The following is a 26707-nucleotide window of genomic DNA, read 5'->3' as shown; positions in this document are numbered from 1 at the left end:
TCTGGCAAGAGACAAAGGTGACTGTATGTAAAAAGTGAATAATTAAATAATAATTAAATCATTGTAAAAATTAAAGTATAATGAATAATAATAAAAAAAAACTTGAAAATAAATGAAATTAATTAAGTGACTCTCTCTGAAGCTTGTCTGGCAGGATAACTGTGAATTATATGGACTGTCGCACATTACAGGTGTCGAGCATGTGGTGTGCAGTATGTGTTTAAAGCCCTTGTTTATTGTGCCCTGGTTTTAAGCATCCTCAGCCCCCGTCCAGTGAGAGAGGGGGAGATCCAAGACTGTGTGAGCGATTAGAGGTTAAGGTAATCCGACCCATCCAGTGATCAGCAAGCTGGTAGAGGAGGAGTCTCACACAGGGAGGAGAAAGACTGACAGGGACCAAAGGGGAGTTCTCCATGAGCACACCCCTACAAACATGCACACACACACACACACACAACTCCTGCTCTCACACATCGCTTTACACACAGGCAGGGATCTTACGCACGAAGGACTACGCATGAGACGACATCAAAACCAGGATCTGGACAGCCTGTAAGCTTCACATGGCACATGGTAAGTCTGGGAGCGCTGAAGGAACAAGCTTAGTCGGTTGTAAGTACCTTACAATTTTGAGACAAACCTCGGTGCATATTTAATTTGGATTGACAGTTAGACAATATAGAGTTATGGCTTAAATGAGAACGTTGAAACAATCTGACAAATCTGAAAATTAATTTTAGACTGAAACGCCAAGAGCATGTCACATTTAAATTTGGTTATGCTCTACACTGGTCTAAACCCTACATGACGGAGAAGATCTGGAACAAATTAAGAGCCTTAAAGGTTTACTAAAATTTGCTGGCTTCACTAAACAGCTCTGTTGCAAAACCTTAGTGAGCTGCTGTGCTGTCTACATATGCATCTTAACCGAGAGGAACCTCATAAGTGATTGATTTGAAACACTCTGCATTGGAACGAACTCTAGAAATAGTGCTCTGCATGGGAGACCTGACTCACAATTGATTTTGTTTGAGTTTGCATGTTACCAAGCCAACGATATGATACACTACCAAACATTATTGGGAATTGGGTAAAATGTTTCATTTCAAATGTATTCAATACTTTATTAAACTGGGAGATGCCTTAAAATGCTTTTTGCACATACACCTGCTTTCCTATTAAGAATCACATAATGCTTATTTATGCTGCTGTCTTTGTTGTACCAAGTGCACGAAGTTCATTCTGCCGATTTGGACGGTGTGTTTCAGATCTGGAATCCTAAAGACGGACAGGAATCACCTGAACCCAGACTGCAGGCTCATTTCCAAACTGATTTCCATTGCAAAGCCACAATCTACTAGTCTTGGACTTGCGTAACCAACTATGTCAAAGGATGAAGAAATTCCGAGCCCACCTCCAGAGTGGCCGGAAGAAATGTGAATGTAAACATATATCGGAAAAGCCTGGAGGAGAAGTCATCATGAGAAGGAACATCTAGGACACTGGTAGAGTACTTAATATTCGTATAAACCAACCCACAGAAGGCGCTCGTTGTTGACTGATTACATGGATATACGGTGTGGATGGACTAGCACCTCCATGAGGGATTTACCCTCCCCTCCTGCTGCCTGAGGTCAACCCAACACAACGCCACCTTGATAAGTCTGGCTTAGCAGGCCACTTGGTAAGGACACATCTTCTTTTGTTAGAGTAAGCTGCTACTTACAGCCGGGGTGTTAAACACTGCAGAGCGCCACAGATTCAGGAAGCGTCACTGTGCCAGAGCGCATAGATCATAATCAGTAAACAGGTTGTTACATTAACTGAACCAAGATGCTGAAGTTTTCCGTACTTGGGGAAGTTGTATAACCTCGAAGATTACTAAGACATCTGTATTAAGTCATCTTGATTGTGTATTATTTTATCAGATGCATTACATATGAAAAGGAAATCTGTTTGGTGTTTTTTACATTAGACCACAACAAAGTCCCCTAGGAGAACCTTTGATTCCTGTCCTAGACCTTCAGGTCACCATACATCACTTAAAGTCCATTTCAGTTCAACAAGCTTGACAAAGTCTTTTTTTAACCCATACCTTTGCAAAGCGGATCTCTGTAGAGCCAGGTATAGAGGTATTTATGGGTAGTTCAATGTAAACCAGGTTAGAGAAGTTTCCAAAGAAAATCTGTTGGTATTCAAGAACTCCATTTGGGTTAATCCGCATTTACTCTTGCATCCCAACAGCACTGCGAATATTCACTAGGACAGATTCTTAATGAACACTGTGATTGTTACATCTTGTTTGAAAGGCTGATATATGGCAGCTGACCTGTAGCAATGACGTAATCATATTCGTCAATGGGATCTGGTGCATTTTGGGGTGGCAAAGGCATGGCAGGTTAAGCTTATATTCACTTGAGCCTTTCAACTCCCGCAACCTGGGATTCAGTTGGGCTTAGTTTGCAAGCCTGATGAAGGTCTGTGCTGTAAAATCGATGCTTTCGTCCACACTCTTTCCCCTCGACCTCAAAGGGAACTCTTGAAATCGGCTTGCAGGTGCAGCGTTATCCATCCGAAACACGACCCTGAGCTTTGACACATCTCATTTTGATCCCTGAGCATTTTTCCAGAAAGAAGATCTTGGATGGGTGCATTTGTTTATTCTGCCTGTCCTGCTCCGACATGCTCAGAGCAGACTGCTTTCAAGTGTGTCAGTCGCTAATCATCAAGACGTTTAAAATGCTATCACGCACAATAGCACCAGGGTTTTATTGGAGTGTGATCTGCTCTTCGTCGCGCAGAACTGTCTGGATTGAGGCTAACTTCGGCATTGGCTTGCGAAAGCAAACATTTGTGGCATTCAATCCAGACTGTAAAATTCCACGATGCAACTGATTTACGGTTTACAGATCTGACTTTCCATTTGTAATATCTGTTGCCAAACAAAAAAAAAAAAAAAAAAACTCTGGAAGTTCTAAATCATGTATACATGATAAAAACAATGTTGAATACATTGTGGTTTTGCATGCATTAATCAGGATGGGATATATAAAGGTCACGTCCTTTTCAGCTATTGATCACTGGAGCGACGCACATGTGCATGTCTCTCCATTATGCATCTGGCCTTTTATTCCTGTCAGATGTTTCAGTCTTTCCCTACACGAGGTCCATTTTTACTACCACCCTCAAAAAAATAACTGGGGTGAAAGATGGCAGGAAATGCACTCGCAGCGTTCACACAGAGCGGGTGAAATGACCACTCTAACCATGGGAAGTTTGGTTATATGAAGATATCAAATTCCTGCCAGAGTAAATCCTCAGTGGAACCACAAATCTAACCTCAAAACTAAACTGTTGAATTCACAGTTCAGCCCACATGGAAACTCCATACAAGGACTGAATGCCTGTCATTCACAAATCCCCTGTCCTCTGTGTGCTTGTTTAGTGAGTAAAATGCGAAAACTGGTTATACTATATATAGCTACCAATACCTGCGATCTTCACAAAAAAAAAAAAAAAAAAAAATTTATATATTATATATATATATATATATATATATATATATATATATACTCATTGCATTCCAAAATTGTACGTCATTCTTCTGCTAGAAAAAAGAAGAAAAAAGAAGATATCATTGGAGCCCAATGAATGCCATTTTACAGACTTCTAAAAAAAAAAAAAAAATTGTGAAGTGAACATTACACTGAATTTCCTTGTATGAACATTTTTTTAAAATATATTTTCTGTTCATACAGGGTTGGAATGATTGTTGTATAAATCCATTGCACAAAAATCCATCCATTGCATAAATCTACTCCACAGAATTCTGCTGACATTCCTCTCCAAATCTGCACAGAAAATGCAAAAAAAGATCTTAAAGATACAGAAGAGGACAGGGCAGAATAACATAAGACTAGCGAAACTTTGAGGACTTTGAATCTGCTTTCACAAACATACTCGCACACAGCACCCTTGTGTATCACAGAATTCAATGCTGTCCAAAGAGAGATAAAACACTTGAAAGGGAGTTGATATGCATTTAAATTGCACGGCTTATGAATAAAATTGGCAAAATGTCCAAACAAAAGAAATAAGGTAAAATGTTTAACAGAAGAAGAGTAATATTTATCCTTGTGTAGCAGATCCAACTCTGTCCATACGAGAGATTACATTGAGGACACCAGGTCAGGTACAAACCACCTCCCATTTATTGGCTCTGGAACAACATATGGGACACTTCCCCAGAGGAATATCCGTTGCTAACCTTTTCCCACATTATACACAATATTGACTGGGAAGAGTGAGAAGAAAACATGTGCGTCTTGCCTCGCCAGAATCTATTTTCACGATCTGAGCACGGTAATACTGTGTGACACATATAACTATTTATTACATAATGATGACCCTCCATTTTTACTCCATGGAAAGATAATGTTTTGGAAAGTTCACCACAAAAAAAAAAAGTAAAATAAATATTTTGGTTAACCTTGTGCAGTACACTCTTAAAAATAAAGGTGCGTCACGATGCCATAGAAGAACCTTTTTGTCTAAATGGTTCCATAAAGAACCTTTAACATCTGAAGAACCTTTCTGTTTCACAAAAAGTTTATTTGTGGCAAAAGAAGGTTCTTCAGATTATAAAAAAGGTAAGAAAGAGATGGTTGTTTAGAGAACCTTTGACTGAATGGTTCTTTTTGGAACCAAAAATGGTTCTTCTATGGCAGCGCTTGAAGAACCTTTTGAGTTCCACAACACAGCAGATAAATGTGATCGGGAAATGCCACAATTTAAATTGAAACCCACATCACCTGCATAAGCACCTTGGCGCAACGTTCTGAAACACATGCATAAGTTGAGCTACAAACCATTAGAACTGTGCTTTTTTTTTTTTTCTTTTTTTTTTTTCTGTTAAAGCATCTAGGGTTGTGCAAGTTCATGGCCTGGAAATTGAATGGAATGGGATTTGAAAATTTGAATGAAATCGCATTTTAATTGACCCTTCCCAAAGACCCCCCCCCCCCTTTAGTTACTGTTGCTACATCCTGTTTCAGACAAAATAGTAGATTTGGCATTATGATTGGTCGAATCACCTGTCAATCAAACTTCCGGTGAAGGGTTAATTGGAATGACAAGAATTTACTGAATAGCAATTCTGATTATACAAGGTAATATCTATGGCCTGTAAATCTTCAAATTTCAAGGCTTTTTAATCCTTTTAAAAACTTTCAAACGAGGCATTTTAAACTTGGTAAACTTTGCAGTTGAATTATAATTGAAAAGGCATTCTCCGTTCTCTATACTGTCACGCCAAAATGAAAGCATGCCGCTAACACACAATGCCTCTACGTACAGATATATGCATAGTCCAGCGTAACATACTGAGAAGTGTTAGTTCCAGGGTTATGGTCTGATTTTACACTCGTTCACAGGTTCAGTTTATGACAGCTGTTGTATTTCAGACATAGCATCCACACATGGACTGGCTGACCTCCAAATACACAAACTAAATGCTAAATGGTGTCTCTCACAGCTGCCGACTAACACTGCCAGTAAACATGCGATTTCTAATAGCAGATGCTCAGAGCCTTTGTCAATGTTTATAGCACAAATTGAAAATGAGCCCGGACGTGACGTTTAGTTTATATGCAACATTTAGGGTCAGCAGATGATAGGACACATTGGGATAATAACTGATAACTTAGCATGCTAACTGCTCTTCTGTTTAAATATGGATTCAAAAATTAAATACACAGAGACTAGCATACTGTTTCAACAATAGATGTTGAAATAGTTGTTTATGCAGTCCAGTTATGTAACCACTGGCAGATTTATAAGTGACCCACTTCAACTGCTGCAAACATTTCATATACAGAACAGAAGCCCATATAAAGTATCTGGAGACTTTTAGACTAATTAGTCACATTTAAAAATGTCTTAATGTCATTGCATTAGATAACAATATTATCAAAGCAAGCATTTCAAATGTGGCAGGATCTTTTCCTTTCACTTTCTTTTATTTGTGAAGGCTCATTGTGTTTGAATAAGCTTGTGTTTTGGTGATTTTTAGGTGGAGAGAATCACATTAACTATCAGTATCAAGTAACCATAAACATGTGATATGTTTGCTTGAAGATTTTAGTAGATTAATTTACACTTTATCAAGATCTTTATATCTAACATGGCCAAGAATGTGTTGTTTACAGTGCAGAGATGAAGTTGTACTCAGATTTGTTATATATACACATGAGCTACTAATACCAAACCTTTAATTAGCCCACAAAAAAAAATAAAAAAAAAATAAATCAACCTTAAAATAAACCTCAGCCTACACTAGCACACATAAAAACAAACTAAAAAATTGTCGGATTTACTTTTAAACTAATCTTAATCAGGAAATGTTGCTAATAAAATTCACAATTAATTACAAAGAAACTGCAAGTAGCACATTAAATTAAAGATGACATTTTTAAGTACAATGATTTCTTCGATATTTGGTTTGTTTACAGCATACAAAACATACAGTACATCAAACTACACACCATTTACTACGCCCAAAAATAACACTACACAACACAATAAATCAAAGCCAGACACATATCAGCAAAACATTAAAAAGTAAAATATACGCTTAAATTACTTTGAAACTATTTTTGTTTAGAAATTGCTAGTAAATTTCACAAACAATTACGAAAAAGGCAAGTAACACACTGAATTGAATGTGAAATTTTGAAGTAGAAAATAAAAAAAAAAGTATTTCTTGTAAAATATTCATAAAAAATGATTTTTTTTTTGTGTTTTTTTTTTGTAGTTAAATATATAATGAATATAAAATGAAAAAAATATATATATATATATAATCGAAAAGATATTATTATATAAAAATTATTTTAATGTATTATATTGTTATTTGTCCCTGGTTAGGCTTTTAGAATGGACCTAAAAAAAATAGAACTACTTACCAAAACAAATACATTTTAAACACACTAATAAAGTAACAAAATAAATACATAAATATTAAACAGGTATAAAGAAAGTATTTCTAAGCATATCCAAACTCATTAAGTGTACTGTTTACAGAGCCTCTGTGAGTGTGTGTGTGTGTGTGTGTGTGTGTGTGTGTGTGACATATCAGAACACAACTTTGTATAATGACATGAGCATGACACAGTTATTACAAGGAGAGGGTGACTTATGAGGACATAACCCATGTCCCTATTTTTCAAAACGCTTATAAACCATACAAAATTAGTTTTTTGAGAAAGTACAAATGCACAAAGTTTCCTGTAAGGGGTAGGGTTAGGTGTAGGGCAATAGCACATACACTTTGTAAAATATGAAAACCATTATGCCTATGGAATGTCCCCACAATTCACAAAAACAAACGTGTGTGCGCGTGTGTGTGTGTGTGTGTGTGTGTGCGCGCACGTGTGTGTGAATCTAACGGATGAGGCGACAGTGAGATTAGCCTGGCCGGCTGCTTCCACACCCCGCGAGCCAATCCCAGGTGTTAGCCCACGTGATGCTAGATAAAGCAGGCGGCATTAGTGCTAATCCCAGCCTGATCTTTGGAGTGCGTTCCTGCCCCCTTCTGCCATCCAGCCACCACCTCTCTGCCCTGTGATGGACCCGAGCGGTGCGAGGCCTTCACCCAAACAGCTGAAGTGACCAAAGCCTTACATTCCTGTTCTGTTCAGTGAAGAGCGTGAAGTAGGTGTCACACTTCATCAGAATTTATTTATTAAGTGGCTTCACTTTTCACCGTGCAGTTTATGGCTCTGACTCAGAGCTCTTGAACTCTATAATGTTTAGCTGATGTGTTTTATGGTCTGATTATTTTGTACTGTATATGCGAGTGACAGGATAGAAAATGAGAAGATTTGATTACTGTAAAATTAAATCACAGTTTCTAACAGTCATGTCAAATGTAACCGAATTGGAAAGGCCTAGATATACTTTATACTAGATATACTTTAGATATAGGCCTAGATATACTTTGTACTTTATATTACTTATACTATATATATATAGTAAATACAAAAATTATTTAAGCATTTTTACAAGAAAATACTACTTCAGTTTTTCTACTTCAAAATTTCACATTCAATTCAATGCGTTGTTCATTTCTTTGTAATTGTTTGAAAAATTTAGTAGCAATTTGAGTGAAAATTGTTTCGACACCAATTTTTTTTTCCCAGTGATCCGCTCTTAATTTTAAACAAAGTTCCATTTTTGTGAATTTAATATAACAAAAATATGTCCCAAGAAAATTTTGCTAACATTCCCATCAAGTTAAAAACATTATTTCTGAATGTTCTCGGAACTTTCTCTGAAGACTAAAAACATATTTTTTTCTTGTTTACACAAACATTAAAGAAACATTCCATTTAATAGTTTTGCAAATATTATAGTATATTATATTATAGTATATTATAGTCAATAGAAGAACATTGTTCATAACCGAGGAAAATCTTGCCTGAATGTTAGCCAAACATTCCGAGAATGATTCCTGTTAGCTGCTTCTATAAAAAGAGTTTTTAAAAACTCTTCAAAAACAACTAGATAAAAAAATAATAATGGAAAAGTGACAGAAATTCAAAAGGTGTTGCCAACTATGATTCTTAGCAGTACATTTCATATTTACTGGAGATTAAGCATGAGAGACAAATGACCAGTTTCCCGAGTCCTGGAAAGTTTCTCACTTGATTTCGAACAGTGAACATGAGAACCTTTCCAGAGCTGGTAGAAATGTGCTCAGGAAACAGGTAGTTTGTCACTTTATATGCTTTCTAATCATTTGCAATTGCCAGTAGAAAACTTCAGACACACATGCAGTCATATAAATTACAGCTGGGTGTGTTAAAGTTGACAACAGCAAATGTGACTCTATGGGTGGGTGGAACGAGCAAAACCTCACATCACAGCATGCGTAATATCACATCACGCTAACAGTATAAATTACAACATTGTTTTTAGCGGAAAAACTACACAAAATGGTTTATGTATTATCTGGCAACGTCTATTTCTGTAAAATACAGGGAATTAAATATTTTACTGTTTTATTTTGGTTTGTGTCAATCAGAATATTTACAACATATAAACAATATAAAGTCTGACATCAGTGCAAAACAGTTATGAAACACTTGAGTTCAAACAAAACAGTTTAATATTTAACAGACAATTCTGATTCTAAATTCTGATTGGATGAGCCAAAGTCAAATTCTATACTATTGCATTAAGTTGTCTGACAAACATAAATGACAATATTATGCATCAAAAAATCTTTTTAAAGAAATTAATACATTTATTGAACAAGGATGCATTAAACTGATAAACATTTAAATTGAAATTGACAGTAAAGATATTTATAATGTTACAAAATATTTATTTTTCAAATAATGCAATAACTGTAATACTATTTCACTTATTTATGTATTTTTCAGCTTATTTTCTAGTGTCTAATACATTTCAGTATGTACCTTTTCCTATATGACACCAGAGGAAATGTTATGCAGTGCACATTAATATCTCTTGTGCAGCAAAAGCATGAGGCTGACAGCACGGGCATCATTATCACCTGTGATCTCCAAATGACAAATGTTTGTTTTTTCTGGAATAATGTATCCTGTCATACTGTAATCAATCTGATAATATCATAGTACTGCGAGGACATTTATCAGATTACAAAGACACGTGCTTCTCAGAAACCGCTTAGTGTGACAAGTCAGCATGTGATTTCTTGTTAAACAATCTTTATTTTCCCAACTACAGATAAGAGATAAGATGTGAAGTTACTGATGTTGTGACAGATGAAAAAGAACAGATATTCAGTCTCTTCCAGGGAAAAAATGTTGTTTTGTTTGCTTCCAAAAAATTCCCACAATACCTTCTGACAAGCCTTGTTAATATTTTTCTCATTGAAACCTGGTAGGGTTTAGACTTTACATGAGCAGTTGCTACTTGATAGTCGTTTGCAGCATCTGATTAGACCAAAATCTGTATACATCGAATTATTTTTCAATGTGGTAAATAAAACAATCACTATTTCAGTCTTTCTACTTCCAAAATTCATGTTTAATTCAATGTTTCTTTGTAAGTATTTGTGAAATTTACTAGCAGTTCCAGAGCGAAAACTCTTCTAAATTAGATCAAATTAGACCAATCTGTTTTAAATGAGTCCAGAATATTTTTAGGATGAGTCATCAACATTTTTGGTCTGTTTACCTTGAAACAAACAAAACAAGAGAGAGAGAGAGAAAAGAAAAAGAAGAGTGAATGGTCTCAGAACTAATACACATTGAATAAATTCCATACATTTTTCTGTCATGGATTCTTTATAAATGTGTGTAGAAACGATTTACTGTTCAATAGTAAACCAGAAAAAGTTTAGTATTATTGCTTAAAAATTCAGTATTGTTACATTGTTGGCTCCTATAATAAAATGCATTTATAAATTGGACGGAGCATATGTGGAAGTTGCAGCTTGTGCAAGCAAAATTACATTTAGTGCAAAAAAAAAAAAAAAACCCACTACAGTTTTAACCAGTAAATGCTGCTTCTGATGGTTTAAATCATAATAGTATATGTACATTAAAACAAACATGTTGCATGCAGTCTGTGAATGGGGCTATATGACATCACTAATGTTTTTCTCACTAAGATCACAACTGTTTAAAATAGATGAGGTAACACTTAATATGCAACAATGACATCATAACAACACAATTCATCAAACATACTGCAATTAATGTCAGATTCTATGACCAGCATGAAGTCAGTCTCAAATGTAATTGTCCATTGCGTTCATAACGGTCTGTGTAAATAGAGTTAATTAGCAGAACACCACTGATGGTAACGATTCACCTCAACAGGCAAATTCATCAAACGCCCATCTCTGAAAACTCAAATTGCTGTTTGATTATTTGTACTGTAACTAAAGGACGATTAAAGCAGAAAGGCGAATAACCGTTAACGGTAATACATGCAAGTGAAGTTTATTGATAGTGTTCTGCTGTATATTGTTACACATTTTACTGCCTGATTACTCTGGATTTCAAAATACACAAATCTTATTAAACCAATCAAGAATGTGTGCAGGTCATAATTCATCTCCCACAAAAAAATTACATTTTGTATTGAAGTAAAAGAAGCTTATATTATATAGAGCACCTTTAGATTTTTTTTTTTTTTTTTTTTTTAAATACGTAACATTGACAGTGCTTTCATGAGAGTTTGGGTAGAAATATGACCGGAACATGTTTTCATGACATTCATTTAAATAATGATTATCTATTCATTATCATCTGTTGGACGTTTTGAGCGCTTAGATGTGCCAGATCTATACTTGGTCAAGTGAAGAAAGTGACGAGAGTGATAATGTCGTTTCCAAAATACACAGCGAATGAGATAAAGAGACCAGAACACAACAAAAATGACAAGATGCTTTCCAACAGCATGAGAAGTTCGTCAAGACACTGAATTCCAGACTTACTAAAAAAGGCATACATTTTTCTGTTAAAGACAGTAATAGCTTGTGTTGTGAGTAATGGAGTAAAGCCTAGTGGGTAGTAATACCCATCAGGGTCAATAATGTAAATGTATAATATATATATATATATATGTGTGTGTGTGTGTGTGTGTGTGTGTGTGTGTGTGTGTGTGTGTGTGTGTGTGTGTATATATTTTGCTTTTTAAATAATATTTGTGATTATTATTTGATTTGATGTATGGTTTCTGAATAAATAAGCTTTCCATTGATGTATGGTTCATTATGACCGGACAATATTTAGACAGCTATTTAAAATCTAAATATTGAGAAAATGGCCTTTAAAGTTCTCCAAATAAAATTATTAGCAATGCATATTACTAATCAAAAATGAAGTTTTTATATATTTATGGTAGGAAATTTACAAAATATCTTTACTTAATATCCTAATGATTTTTGGCATAAAAGAAAAATAGATAATTTTGACCAATGCAATGTATTTTTGGCTATTGCTACAAATATACCCCAGTGACTTAAGACTGCTTTTTTGCTGCAGGATCGATCACATACATATATACATACACATATATACACACATACACATATATACACACACACACCCTAACCTCAGACAACCCATTAACTCCAGGGCCAAAAATCAAACTTTGACTGATGTGGGCCAAAAGTTACTGTTGCATTATTTCCAATATATTAAATCTACATTTTAATGATTAAATTAAATTAACATATGCTCTACATTTCAATGCACAAAAAAAAAAGAAGAAATGCTAAATCAAAAAGTTAAACTGGCAAACCAAATTACAGGTCATCATAGGCCAACATTGGCACGCAAGCACTGGATTGAGCACTGGATTGAGCATTAGACCAACATGATTTGGCAGCCAGACCCGCATTGACCCAGTAAGACCACCATACATACGGTCAGTCTGGCAAAACACTTCCAGCATATACGATCTGGATTTGTCCTTAAATGCTACCCATCTGCTATTTCCTCATCTGGGGAAGAGTTTTCCACCTTCCTTTTCTACTCTAGAGAAAACAGTAACTAGTGATAGCAATGAAAACAAAGACTTTTCATCAAAAAAAAAGAATGCTCAACTGCAAAAACAACACAGCATTGTAAAGAGATTCCTCAGAAGAATGCAGTCTTTTGAGAAGATGAAAGAAAAATGTGTATGTACATGCAGGCATAGATATATGCTAGACCTGTGATTAGCTGAATCAACAAAAGACAACAGACAGATTTGGCAGGGGACGTTATACCAGCAGGCCCACATCGAAGATTTGAAGAAAGCACTTTAGATTTCCCGAAAACTGGAACGCCCATCAGCAACACCTCCCATAGCATGTTCAGTTATTAAATATTTTGGTCGAAAGAAAGTCTCTTTACTGTAGTAACATTTAGTTTTCAACATGCATACTCGAAAATAAAGCTTTTGGCAGCAAGGCCATAGAAGAACCATTTTTGGTTTCCCAAAGAACCTTTCGGTGAACCATTTTTGAAAAACATTTTAAAAAATCTAAAGAACCTTTTGTGGAATGGAAAGATTCCATTGATGTTGAAAGTTCATCATGGAACCATCAATACTAGAGATGCACCGATTGCAATTTTCTTGGCAGATTCCGATTTCCGATTTTTTGTAAGTGTGATCTGCCGATACCGATTTTTGCCGTTTCCGATTTTCTTTCTAAGAACTATAATTGACAGCATATACAAGCAAAAATGTACTTTTCTTCAAAGCAAAATTTTATTATCATAATCAAAAATTATTAAACATTACAATTTCCCAAGTTACAGGATCTTCTCTCACTTAAACAACTCGAAAATGCTCTGTGATGGGAAAGAAGTAGAAATAACAATTAACTGATAATGAGTTGCTTTATAAAATAAGTTTATAAATTTAAACTTTTTTACTTGTCTTACAAATGTCAAAAGATCCTATGAATGAACAAAACTGAAGTGTACAATACTCTTCCAAATAGTAATAGTGCAGTAAGTGGGTAGTAATTGTTGCCAGCATATGTATACGCATTAATGGCAAGTGGTTCCTCCGTGGTTTATTTTAGCCTTACAAGTTTCACAAATAGCAAACTTAGTGTCTTCTTCACTCACAGTAAAAAACTTCCATGCCAACGACATGTTTGCATTAGGGCTGGGTTTTGACACGAATTTCATGATTCGATTCAATTCTCATTCACAAGCTTTCGATTCGATTAGATTACCAATTCGATTCGATGGATATACATCAGGTACAGTACTTGCCAAATTTTCTCAAGGAAAAAAATGTCTCAACTAATTCTGTAAAATATACATGAGAGTCATTTGGTACTACATTATTAAAATATTGAAGGTTAAAATTGACTGATTTATAAGCTATAGCATACAACTTTTAAAATTACACAATGTTTTTAAAATAATAAAGTTACAATAGCATAATAATATTTCTACTTCAATTCGTATTTTTTAAATATAAAAACTTAAATGGTGTGTGTCATAAAAAAAAAATTATGGATTTATTCAAAGATAACTTAAATATAAGAACAGTAAAAATTATAATGAATATGTTATATGGTGCATATATTTAGCAAAATACCCACCCCCTTTACAGTTTATTTTTCTATCAGACTAATGAGTTTATGGTCACCGAATATGTTTGTTTCTGAGGTAAATGTGACATTGTGTGACATTATTTACAAGCTGATTTCCGATCCCTGGCCGATCAATCGGTGCATCTCTAATCAATACCAATAAAAACCTTTATTTTAAAGAAAAAATGCAAGAAAATAACTCTAGATTCCATCGCAGCCAGTCTAATTTCGACAACTAATGGAGGTCTGTTTACTGTCACAAATCTGCTTGCATTGAATGGATCATCTCTGCAAACAAAGATTCGCCCTCAGGAAAAGTAAGACTAATTGTTTGGACTTGCCGGCGTACAATGATGTCGGGTCTCCACCCAGGTGGATGCTATGAAGGACACACCTTCATCAAGATGAGGAATCAATTGGGGAAAGAGACAATGCATAGAAAGATCATGACCTGAAAGAACGAACCTCATTCTATTCATCCTGCACAAACGATGATCTTGAACCTTTCAACAGACAATTCTTGAGGTTGTATTATAATTCACTTATTTAAAGGCTTATTTAAAAAAACACACCGTTTGCCAAGTATGCTGCTGAAAGCAAAGACATTATGACACATTAAAGGTTAAGTCCCTAAAAGAGCATACTTCAGTCTTAAAATACTAGTTCACCCTCAAAAAAATTAGCATTTTGTTATCATTAACTGTCTTTTTTTTATTTTTGCCATTCTCAAGAGGATTATAGGATTTATACTGGCAAGTTCTGGAAAGAAAAAAAAAACTGTATAAAAATAGTCCTTTAGATGCATCATCAGCTGCCAAATACTATGTGTTTTGGTGTCACATGACTGATAGTGATGCAACCTGTTTAAACACAACAATACAAAAGAGATTTAAACATCACTGCTGAAAAAGAAAGAAATTTAATGACTTAAATTTAGGTATGTCTGATATTAAGATTATGGCTGATACACAGTAAAACTATTCTTCGAAAGTTGTAAATGAAAGTAAGATTATTGGAGTATATTTTTTTTAATTACACTTTTTATAAAGTATAAACTGATTATGTCAGTCTTTCTACTTTAAAATGTCATTTGTAATTCAATTTGTTCTTTGTAATTAATCGTGAAAATTACTAGCAATTGAAGTGAAAATTGTTTATACGCCAATTTTTGTGTATGGATACACATGTAATATTGCATGTTAATAATAAACATTCATGTTAATATAAATATTAATATTAAAGCTCTATACTGTTTTGTCTATATCAAAAATAAAAACTAAAATCAAGTTGTATTATAGTAAACTGAATTTAGGCATCTACATTATAATTCACTGTATGAAAAACTGTTTAAAAAAGTTATATTAGTAGGCCTAAATGTATATTACAAAGGGATTTGCTAAAGATTACATTTAACAGTGTAATTAAACTATTCATGTTTTTAAAGATTAACTTTAAACGAGCGTTAGATGAAGGTGGCAAAGTGAACTAAATGTAAAAATAGGGAAAATGAGTATGCGCTAATAAATGTCCAGTACAGACCCATAAATAATATACATATCCAGTTAAGACTAGTAGACTCAGAAGACTAGTAATAGCACACAAGTGATATGGACCACTCATATGATGTTTTTATATTGGGTATTGCCCTTTTTAACAGTTTAAATCCTCCAATTTTGTGCAAACTATTCATTTAAAACCATGCATTCTTTTTTCCACTATTCCTCAGGAACATTTTTACAGTTCACTGAAAGCTTACAGTAAATAAGAAGAAAGCCACATATGTGACCCTGGACCACAAACCCAGTCATAAGGGTCAAATTTCAGAAATTGAGATGTTTACATCATCTGACAGCTGAATAAATAAGCTTTCCATTGATTTATGGTTTGTTATGATCAGACAATATTTGGCTGAGATACAACTATTTGAAAATCTGGAATCTGAGGGTGCAAAAAAATCAAAATATTGAGAAAATCACCTTTAAAGATGTCCAGATTAAGTCATTAGAAATGCATATTATTAAACAAAAATTAAGTTTTGATATATTTACAGTAGGAAATTTACAAAATATCTTCATGGAGCATGATCTTTACTTAATATCCTAATGATTTTTGGCATAAAAGAAAAATCGATAATTTTGACCCATACAATGTAAAGTTGGTTATTGCTACATATATACCTGTGCTACTTATGCCTGGTTTTGTGGTCCACGGTCACATAATTCAAAATACTGATAAAAAGCTCAGCAAGTCGGTCTGTGGTTAACTAGAGATCGACGAGATTTCTAATGGGTTTGTTTTGACATGTTTTTCAGAGTTTCAATGCTCCACGCTGCTCTAAGATGAGGGTATGGAAAGAGGTCACCCTCGCCTTCATCCTGTTTGGTGCCTCGTTTTTCCTCCTGCTTATGAAAACCACATCACCTGTCGGGTCCTCAGACCCTTCCTCAAACCCACCAGCCACAGCACTTGAACCGCCACAATCATCCTCATCTTCACTTTCATCAACCTCAGCGAGGAAGCCAGCGCCGCGCCGAGCGGTCAGAGCCACGGAGGACATGGGCTTTCTTCTCTCCGAATGTAAGAGAAACCTTTTTTTGGTTTTCCTTAGCAACAGCGCCAGTGTGGATTAGGCAGCGTTGACGCAGACATGACGGGAAGGATTTAATATGTCATTCTACAGTCACCGTTGTGTTTATACTACATGCCTCCGCAGCCAGCGCTGCTCACTCACACAACTCCTCATCTATCATTCGGTTCACAGTTTCCACACAAACAGTGTCTGTCAGCTCACTTGATATGTAAGACAAGACCGCCCAGGTGAAAAGAGTCAAAAATTTAACTAGTAGTTCAAGTGAGCTTTACTGCCATTCTGCAATATGTGGAGATATTCAAGGGAACGAAATGTTCTGCATCATACATATAGGCAGACATATAATCCTATAAAAGAAAGAAATAACCTATATAAATGTACATATACCTATATAACCTACATTAACATATAACCTATATAAACCTATTTACAGAGTAATCTAATTATACATATACTTTACATAATTACTTTGGACGCACTTGAATTTACAAAAGAAGCAGCACATAGTGTCATGCTTCCCCAGTTGATTGATTACATTAAGAATTGCAAACATTTTTGTGTTACAAGTTTTCTGAAATGTTGTTTAAATGTATATGTATGTAGTTCAATATGCATGGAATTGCATGGATTTCCAGAACATTAATCTCAACATTGGATAAAGCCAGGCTCAAAATTCTTGTTTCAGTTTGTTGATATACTAGAGTTAGAGGTTTAACAAAGGGGATCTTGGATTTCTCTTATTATCACTCCATAAATCAGAAAATACTGTCAACATGCAAAAAAAAAAAAAAAAAAATTAATAAATTTAATGTATTAGGATTATTTTGTATGTTTTATTTTGGTTGTTTTGTTTCAATTTGTCTGAAACCGACCAGTGCATGAAAAAACTATGTCTTTGACTTTAGTGTCTTGCCTTAAACTCATAAGGTACACTGGATGTGCTTGAAGTTGTTATGGTAAGGGCTGTCAATCAAAAATGTAGAAACAGATAAATATTTCACCTCATGAAGATTGTTTGAGGAACATTTCTAATAGAACTTAAATTAAATTTGGTTTATTATCGTAAACAATATTTTCTGCACCATTTCTTCAGTGCCTTCATGCACTACGTTGAAACAGTGGGCACTAACACACTAAAGCAATTTTCCTAAAACACGCCCAGACTGACCAGACTGCACAGAAAAGCAGACCTATTACAGAGCAGTGTTTCCAAACCTGGTACACATTTGGATGTCTCCCTTAGCTGACACCCATCTTGGTGTCTCTAAAGACAAGCTAATACATTGAATCAGGTGTGTTTGATTAGATAAACACACAAAACATCCAGTGTTGGGTACTGCAGGGCCAAGGTTGAGAAACACTGACATGCAGTAGCGAAAGACCAGAAAAATGCGCTAAAGCCATCTTAAAGATGAACATAATCCTGCTTTACAACTCTGAAAGCTGAAGTTTCCCACTTCTCAGATGTGTCTCCTGAAAATAAGACTTAAACTCATGTCGCCTTTAGAGTTTCAAACTGTGCTCGCATTGCCAAGAAACCAAAGTTTCAATCAAATTCAGATATCTCAATACACAGTTATATTGAACATTTTAAATGTTTTACTATAAAGCCCAAACATACTGCCTGTATCCACATTAATTTTATAGTTCTAGAGACCACAGTGAATGTAGATGCCATAAAAATGTAATCAGACACAGATGAAAATGAAAAAGAGTACAACTATATAAAATCCAGGACTCAGCAATATAGATTTGTTTTTTTGTTTTTCTAGCCAGCGGTTAACACTATAAATTCAAAACCACACTTTTGCTGGAAAACAATGATTTACAATGCATAGTAACACATTCTTAGTGATCCTTTCAAGTCATATTTAACCACATTAGTGTTAGCCAGCTAGATTAACAACATTATTTTTCTGACAAATTGGCAGAATTGAACCAACAGTGTAAAATGCAATGAGTTTGCAATGCATTTACAAAATCAGTGAATATAAGATTTTTCAGTGACAGAGCAGGACTGACTCGAAACACTCATGCTGGTCCACTGAACCTATAGAATGAGGTGCACATCTAAACCCAACTATAGCCTTGTTTTCATTTGTGTCAAATTAATCAAATTCCGCCCTCAGCGAGGTCTATTTTCTTACTGTATTTCAACAATTGTTTTATTTGTGTCTAATTTTACTTCTAAGGGATTTTAGTAAAAACACCTAAGACAAAACTGATACTTAAAGCAAACATTACTAAGGTTTGAAACAATACAAGAATGCAAACACTTCTAAGGTGAATGCATAGATGTGTCAGACTAACGCAATGCAATACATGTTCCCACAAGAATCGCTATATTAGCACAAACAGTCTTCTACAGTGAGCCGTTTCTTTCAGATCAACTACCACCATGGCAGAGAAACGGTTTGAAGAAAATCTTAATGAGAAAATCTGTTGAGTTTACACAAAATCCAGAAAAGTTTTTTTGTTTGTTTGTTTGTTTTGAGTAAAATAAGCTTTGACGTTAACGTAAAAAGATTTTCACATTTCATTTTGTTATACAACATACTGTAAATTACACAAAGTCAGACATCAAATAAGAATTTAATTCACTGAATAAAAAAATTTGCAAGTAATTTGCAAGTACAGAAAACTATAAGGATTTGAGCATAATTTAAGCAGTAGAACTAAACGTTAAAGTAATGTTAACAACAGAGTGAACAGACCTTTATTCATAAATCCAAAACCAAAACCACAGAAACTCTTGGAATCCATTCTAAATTAGCCTGGCTTTGGTTTAATGATATTCAATTGCCCTTTGAGAACTGAGACTTGTTACCGGCACAGTAACACAAATGCATGTTAATTATGTTTAATGGCACATTAGCCAAAAGTTTGGAAAGCATGCACATTTGCATACTTGTGTAAAGTGTTCTATTCGGTTTCTGGCCTAAGAACTCATTTTAGTCTCTTGAATGATGAAAAAGTAACCTCTGATCATTAACATTCTCCTCTGGGTGTTTTTCCTCCTCTAGTCTCGTACCTCTTCCAAAGTTTCACTGAGGGCGAGCTGAAGAAGGTGATTGCGACCCTGGTGGACCGCAAGGAGAGGAGGATCAGAGCCGAGACGGGACGGAGAGCCAAACGAGCACAGAAGGGCCCGAAGCCGTGCTCTCTACACGAGATCGAGCTCACGGTGAGCGAGCTGGGGCTCGGGTACGAGAGCGACGAGACGGTGCGCTTCAGGTACTGCAGCGGGAAGTGCATCCACGAACGACGCAACTATGACATTGTAATGGAGCACATGCAGTTATATAACGGCTCCAGTGAGAAAGGCAGGCGAGGACGGGATAATGGGAAAAAAGACAAGGCACGCTACGCTCCATGTTGTCGCCCTACGAAGTTTGAGAGGAAAATGTCTTTCTTTGACAACAAGGACAAATTCTACACCATCCATAACGTCTCTGCGAGAGCATGCGGTTGCGTATGACATTCCGGTAACTATGGAGATGTCAGGAAGAATGTCTATACACTACCATGGCAACAGAGAACGTTTCAGAATTCCGTGGTAACCATAGGAGCTTTGGAACACGCAGAAACCATGGAACTATTCGAGAACGTATAGGGCAAATTGCAATTTCGAAAAAGATGCTGAGAGGGACCCACAATGCCACCATGGAAAGAGTGAAAGCTACAGAAAAGTAGTACACAAAACACAAAAGACAAGGCCTATATTGTCTAAATCCTAGGCAAATATGGGAAAAAGTTTTGTTTTTTGCCTTTTCAGTGGTTACTGGCACTTTTGATTAGCACAGGGCACTGGACTTTAACCAAAGGTGGATCGCTGGTTTAATTCGATGGGACCAAAAGCTGGCGGGAGACTCCTTTCGCCTTCCACTGGAAACTTCTGCAGAAGAACAAGTACAGATATAGTAGTATTTAACCAAAGATATAAATATATATATTTACGTAGAGGGCAACAGCAACAACTGTATGCTGCTCGCTTTTGTTACCAATCTGAATACTGAAGTATGAAGTGCAACGCAGCTGTGAAAACTACCTCATTTCTTTCTTTGTTTCTTTATTGTTTGTTACATTAGAAGAATGTACATGCAATGAATCTTGTTCTACCGCACCCACTTCCTGGGATTACGCTAGTCAGAAATATGAATCAGAGGTATACAAGTAGAGAAATGCTTCTCGACCAAAAGTCTCCTCGGATGGATATTGTCTAAAACAACACTGTCACTTGAAACGTATATGCACACAATATCAAACCCCTGGATTTGACCTTAAAGCCTTGCCAAGGCATGTCTGATCAAATCCAAGTTTCTCCTGTCCTTGCGACAAATCATACCCAGATATTTAAGTTTAATAGGAATAGGCTGCCCAATTCCAAAGACCAATAGGGAAAAGTACACCTTCAAAAGTTTTCGTCCTTCAAAGACCTTAAAAGTTCATTTTTCTCAAGCCCACATTCATGTTTACAGTCTTTTAGACAATGATACTCAAGACACATTGCTTTTGGAAAGTAATTCCAGGTTTAGTCCTTCTCAACAGCAAACATTAATATTTATTATCCTTGGACACATTTATGGACAAGTATTTATAAAATTTATTAACACAGATGGAATATTATACTCCTAATAATAAAGGTTCTTCAATGGTTGTTTGAAGCACTTTCCATTAAACAAAGATCTGTCCTCATAAGAACCATTTTCTGCTGTACAAGTGCATCAAAAATTCATTAAATTCTTTAGATTCTTTAGATCAGCGTATTGGTTTTTGGATTCTAAAGCAATAGTAAATAGGGATAAATCTCACAAAACCTGTCAAGAAGATGGGTAATTTCATCTTAAAATCAAATGAAAGAGATCACCAATATAATTTGCATAAAGAAAATTATGTCAAAAACTTTGATATGTTTGTGGCAATTCATTGCACTAATTCTCACTATAGTAAGGTAAAAAAGAACATTTATGAAAAGAAAATACTTTAATTGTGAACTATTTGATAGCATGTTTTACCAGCATTAATTTATGTTGATTAAAAAAAATAAACAAATAAAGTAATGAATTTGCTGTTCAAAATGTGCATAAGTGCTCTGAAAGATGTTAAAAACGTTTGACAGATAAAAAAAAAAAAAAAAACAGTTTTCATAAATTAAATAAGTGACTTGGGCAATATATAACAGAAAAGTGACCTGGGTTACCCATATGCACTTTTTTTTTTTTAAGCTAAATAGCTAGTTTGTGCAGCTTAAATGGTTCTATGACATCAGGCTGAAAACCCCTTTGAACCTTTATTTTTAAAGAGTGCACATGCTTCACCCCTCCATTAGAAAAAGTTCTTTATGTTTATTTTCTGGACTAATTATGGAGCATGAAATCTGTCAGAAACACTATTAAGTGATCGCTGCATGTGTGAAGATGAACTGCTGAAGAGACTAATGGTGGAGTTGTAAGCAGTTCTAAGCTGTTCAGACGTACAGGATTAAGCGTTAAGTTTAGCCCTGTCCTTTCAGAAACACGCTGTAAAAGTGTAGCCAGTCTTTTTACTGTTACATTCCAGTTAAACTCCTGTATAAATTACACCATATTCCATGTAAGTGAGAAACACAAAAGGACAAATCTGGTTTATATACAAAGCGCGCTGAACAATCTGATATAGCTGAATTTGGTCTGAATCAAATGAGCCACAATCCCCGAATCAGTTCATAGAGCATTAAGATAATGGCAACATCCACAACTACGTTTCTTGATATTCGTTCAGATAACGTCTTCATCCATGCTGTTCTTTCTAGCTGAAAAAGACTTTGGTCTAATTGAATAACTCTGAAGTAATTAAGGACAAAACTACAAATGAGATTGGAGTCACGCCAGGATCCATCAAGCCCTAAACACGTCTTTCCTTCAAAGCTAATGGAATTACTGTAAAAACTAGGCGACAGCTAATGGAACATGCAGTCGTTTTACGTGGATCAGTTACATCTCAGTTCACGTCTCATTTATGTATGTGAATTGTAAATAAAAAGGTAATGTACGTTCTGAGTGAAAATGGTATTGCCCCGATGTTGCCACACACCGTCAAACCCAGTGCAAGGACTCAAGTTACTCAAGTTTAAACAATTAGCACATCCTGCCCTGAGGATATATCAGCAGTAGACAAGACAACATGTCTTCAATTTGTTTTTAGAAATTTAGGGCACCCTGCCAATGGTGGAACCCTAGTAAGCCATTAAACCGTGTCTAAGCTCGCTAATTGGATACAGAAGGTGATCGCCCGCTTCGACAAGGCAGGACCAGTGCTGTCAATGAAAATAAAATTCTTATTTTTTGTTCTGGGAAATGCAAACAGTGAATAAAATATGTAGATTAAATTAACTTGAAGGAATACTTCACCTAAACATGACAATTTGCTTACAATTTTCTCACCCTCAGGCCATCCAAGATGTAGATGAGCTTATTTGTTTATTGGAACCGATTTGGAGAAATTTGACATTTTTAACATCACTTGCTCACCAGTGGATCCTCTGCAGTGAATGGGTGCCGCCAGAAAGAGACTGGAGAAAGCAATACTATGGATAGAGGACTCATATTTTAGCCGGAAGCAACAGTTTGAAGTTAAAAGTGTCTTAATGTTGGATTTGTTTCTTACAAACACAGCTTTTGGCTTCACATGACTTTTGCTGTGGATTACTTGTGGATTATTGTGATGTTTTTATCAGCTGTTTGGACTCTGACGGCACCCATTCACTGCAGAGGATCCATTGATGAGCAAGTGATGTAATGCTACATTTCCCCAAATCTAATGAAGAAACAAACTCATCTACATCTTGGATGGACTGAGGGTGAGTACATTTCCAGCAAATTTACATTTGAGTCAACTATTCCTTTAAACTAGATGTCACCTAGCATGTAAAAGTTTTTGTCCCCCTCTAAAAAAAAAAAAAAAAAAGGCAAATGCAAATAAGACAAGGGGTTCAGTGACTCTACTTCTGTCCATTTATACAGTGAAGTGGAGTACTTTAGTGTCTGTATTTGTGTGTACAAATGAGTTGAAAGTACTGAGGCAGTATTACAGGAATGCAAATGTATGTGTGTGTGTGTGTGTGTGATGTTGTTTAATTTCCAATGTCAACTAATCATGATCAGCATTTGGGAGTGTTGGCTTTTTCACACCAACAGCAGAAATGTCGATGCAGTGCATCCGTATTGTGGATAAATTGTATTTATTGCAAAATGCTTTTCATTTATATTTAGATATTTCAGGAGGGAGACAGAAACTTATTTATTACTTTACACTTGTGCCAAATGGAATTTCTTAAGTCGGCTGAATAAACATACCCAGCTTACAACAAAAGTTGCTTATTTGTCTTGCGTTTCTAAATTCACTTTCCTGTTTATGCTCAACTACAAGATGTGTAGACGGCAGATTTACAATGCCATAACTTCAGGGCACAAAAAGAAGAATTCAATTCTGGTGGGAGAGATCTTGTTTACAGAGATTTGATGTATAAGCGATTGGGGTGATGTAAGGATGGTAAAAAAAACAATACCATAAATAAGTGGACAACTCGTTAACGTCAAAGCTAAAACATTTTTAGAATGTAAAATCCAAAATAAGTCATTTCATAAGCATTCACCCCATTTAATATGAACTATACCATCACTGCTGTGGCCAGTTGGGATTAAAGGTCACATAAATACTTAAATTGAGATCACTTGTTTTGTCAAGGGGCTTGATTCTAGTATAAATACACCTCGGTCTGGAAAGGCAGTACTTTGGCAGAACCGCCATTAAGAAAAAAAACATATCAATACAGTTAATTGAAAAGCACAAGGAAGGAAACAAATACCAGAAGATTTCCAAGTCACAGAGTATCCCATGGAGTACAGTTAAATCAATTGTTAAGAAACTCAAGAAGCTGTAAATCTAAGGCCACCAAGAGACTAATGACAACTAGACTACCCCAACCAGACCATGGGCTGTTATACAGAAGTTGAGATCTGAAAAGTTGTTCCAACACAAATCACCCTTATTAAACAGAAAAAATGTGTAATATGGCCCCAGATCCCAATATGATTGGTAATTTACAGGCAAACGTCATGCAGCCTGACCTTCATGCAACCTGACCATGCTTGAGTAGTTTTTAAACAGAACAAATGAGGGCGAAAGAAACCCTGTAGCAGCCAGATGTGCAATGTGTGTTGACATGAAAGAATATTTTACTGTCGATCGGTGTGAAAAAAGCCTAAACGTTGTAAAACATGAAAGCTTCCAAGGGGGCGTTGAATACTTCTTACTGGCACAGTATGTTTGTAAAATCATGTTAATTAACACATTATTTGGATTTTACCATCACATAATTAACTGAAATGTTTTGAACTAATGTTCAAAAGCACAAGCACAAAAAATCTTTACGGAAATGAAACTGGTAATTTAAACTTGTGTAGAGAAAAGCACGTTAAATACAACCACAAATACAACTGTTGCTATTGGCTGTAAACATTTAGCCCACTGTAGGGTGACCGTCAGATCAGAGTTGCTTTATTGCAACGTTACTGGTGCATATCACTGTTGTGCACATGAATCCAATGACTCTCACAACCTCTAACGCTCTGTGAGAAGTCCTGTTTCTGTTTAAAACCACTGACGAGAAAGCATAAACAATTTCTCTCTCGGTCCAAGATTTTAATCTTCCTCTAAGTGGTGCAAATTGACAAAACTGAGGTGTTTGTCTCTGTTTCTTTCCACTCCAGAACAGATGAAAGCAATTAGAAGCATTTCAGCTGCTTCTCCTGTAAGCATCAGCATCTTAATAGAAAACAACATCAACATTTCCAGTTATTTACATCATGAATGCCTTTGGGTGAATCTTATGAAATCTGTTAATAGGCCATATTTCAGAATAACAGTCAAAAACTAATGTGAACCGAATGAGAATTATCATTGAGAATAAAAGGAATTAATGAATGGGAATTGGAATTACAGTAATAATTTGTGGGTGAAAGGTGATCTGTATGTATTTCCACGAGAAAAAACAAAACAAATGTCCTCGATCTACAAATTACTTCACACACAAAGCAGAGTGGTTTATAAACAATCTCTTTACCTGTACTGAAGTGTCGTAGTTTACCGTGGTGAATACAGATGAATAGATCAGAAAATGTCTGATTTAAAACAGTAGGCCATATTTTTGAAGTTCATGTGAAACACGTTTCTGAGTCACGTGATCACGAATTCCTGCCCAAAACAAAATGAGCTGTAGTTTTTGCCTAAAATGTAAGTTATACAGTAAAACTCATTCAGTTAGACTTTAAACAAATTTATAGTAACATTTTCAAAATGTATGAACGTGATTCTAGATCGTTTTACATTTAAAATAAAACAACAACCTGAAGCTTAAGTGCATCCACAGAGCCTCCGCTGAGATGTTATGGCCTCAGACGCAGTGCGGGAGCTCAGGCAGCACTGCCTTCAGAGATCAAGGGTCGTGGAAGCCAAGAGAAATATTCTACTCTCTTTAAAGCAATCTACAGGTCTGTAGATTGCTTTAGATGCTGCTGTAGATGCTGCCACCACCATGCTTCACTGCTGGCACTGTATTGGACAGGTGATGAGCAGTGCCTGGTTTTCTCCACGCATACCGCTTAGAATTAAGGCCAAAAAGTTCTATCTTGGTATCATTAGATCAGAGAATCTTATTTCTCTGTTTTTTAGCAAACTCCATGCAGGCTTTCATGTGTCTTGCACTGAGTAGAGGCTTCCGTCGGGCCACTCTGCCATAAAGCCCTGACCTTAGAAGTGCAGCAAAAATTTTTTGTAACCTTGACCAGATCTGTGCCTTGCCACAATTCTGTCTCTGAGTTCTTCAGGCAGTTCCTTTGACCTCATGATTCTCATTTGCTCTGACATGCACTGTGAGCTGTAAGGTCTTATATAGACAGGTGTGTGGCTTTCCTAATCAAGTCCAATCAGTATAATCAAACACAGCTGGACTCAAATGAAGGTGTAGAACCATCTCAAGGATG

At 35.7% G+C, this 26707-nt stretch overlaps 1 protein-coding gene across 1 annotated transcript; it reads left to right on the top strand.

Moving 5' to 3' along the window:
• The first annotated feature begins 271 nt into the window (after nucleotides 1-271).
• Nucleotides 272-21777, top strand: LOC109065229 (artemin). Its single transcript, XM_042712727.1, has 4 exons — nucleotides 272-573; nucleotides 1269-1684; nucleotides 16408-16672; nucleotides 19709-21777. Exons 3-4 carry the CDS (start codon nucleotides 16435-16437, stop codon nucleotides 20161-20163), a joined length of 693 nt encoding a protein of 230 aa, XP_042568661.1. The 5' UTR covers nucleotides 272-573; nucleotides 1269-1684; nucleotides 16408-16434; the 3' UTR covers nucleotides 20164-21777.
• Nucleotides 21778-26707: the final 4930 nt, after the last annotated feature.

Source organism: Cyprinus carpio, chromosome A2, assembly GCF_018340385.1.
Source record: "Cyprinus carpio isolate SPL01 chromosome A2, ASM1834038v1, whole genome shotgun sequence".
Lineage (NCBI taxonomy): Eukaryota > Metazoa > Chordata > Actinopteri > Cypriniformes > Cyprinidae > Cyprinus > Cyprinus carpio.
Note: the sequence above shows the minus strand (reverse complement) of the source record. Positions and strands in the feature narration are given on the sequence as shown.

What these genes read in the sequence shown, in the direction of transcription:
- LOC109065229 (XM_042712727.1), top strand. Translation starts at nt 16,435, where the DNA reads ATGAGGGTATGGAAAGAGGTCACCCTCGCCTTCATCCTGTTTGGTGCC. An exon ending in GGGCTTTCTTCTCTCCGAAT is followed by an intron (nt 16,673 to 19,708) that starts GTAAGAGAAACC and finishes TTCCTCCTCTAG; the next exon opens with TCTCGTACCTCTTCCAAAGT.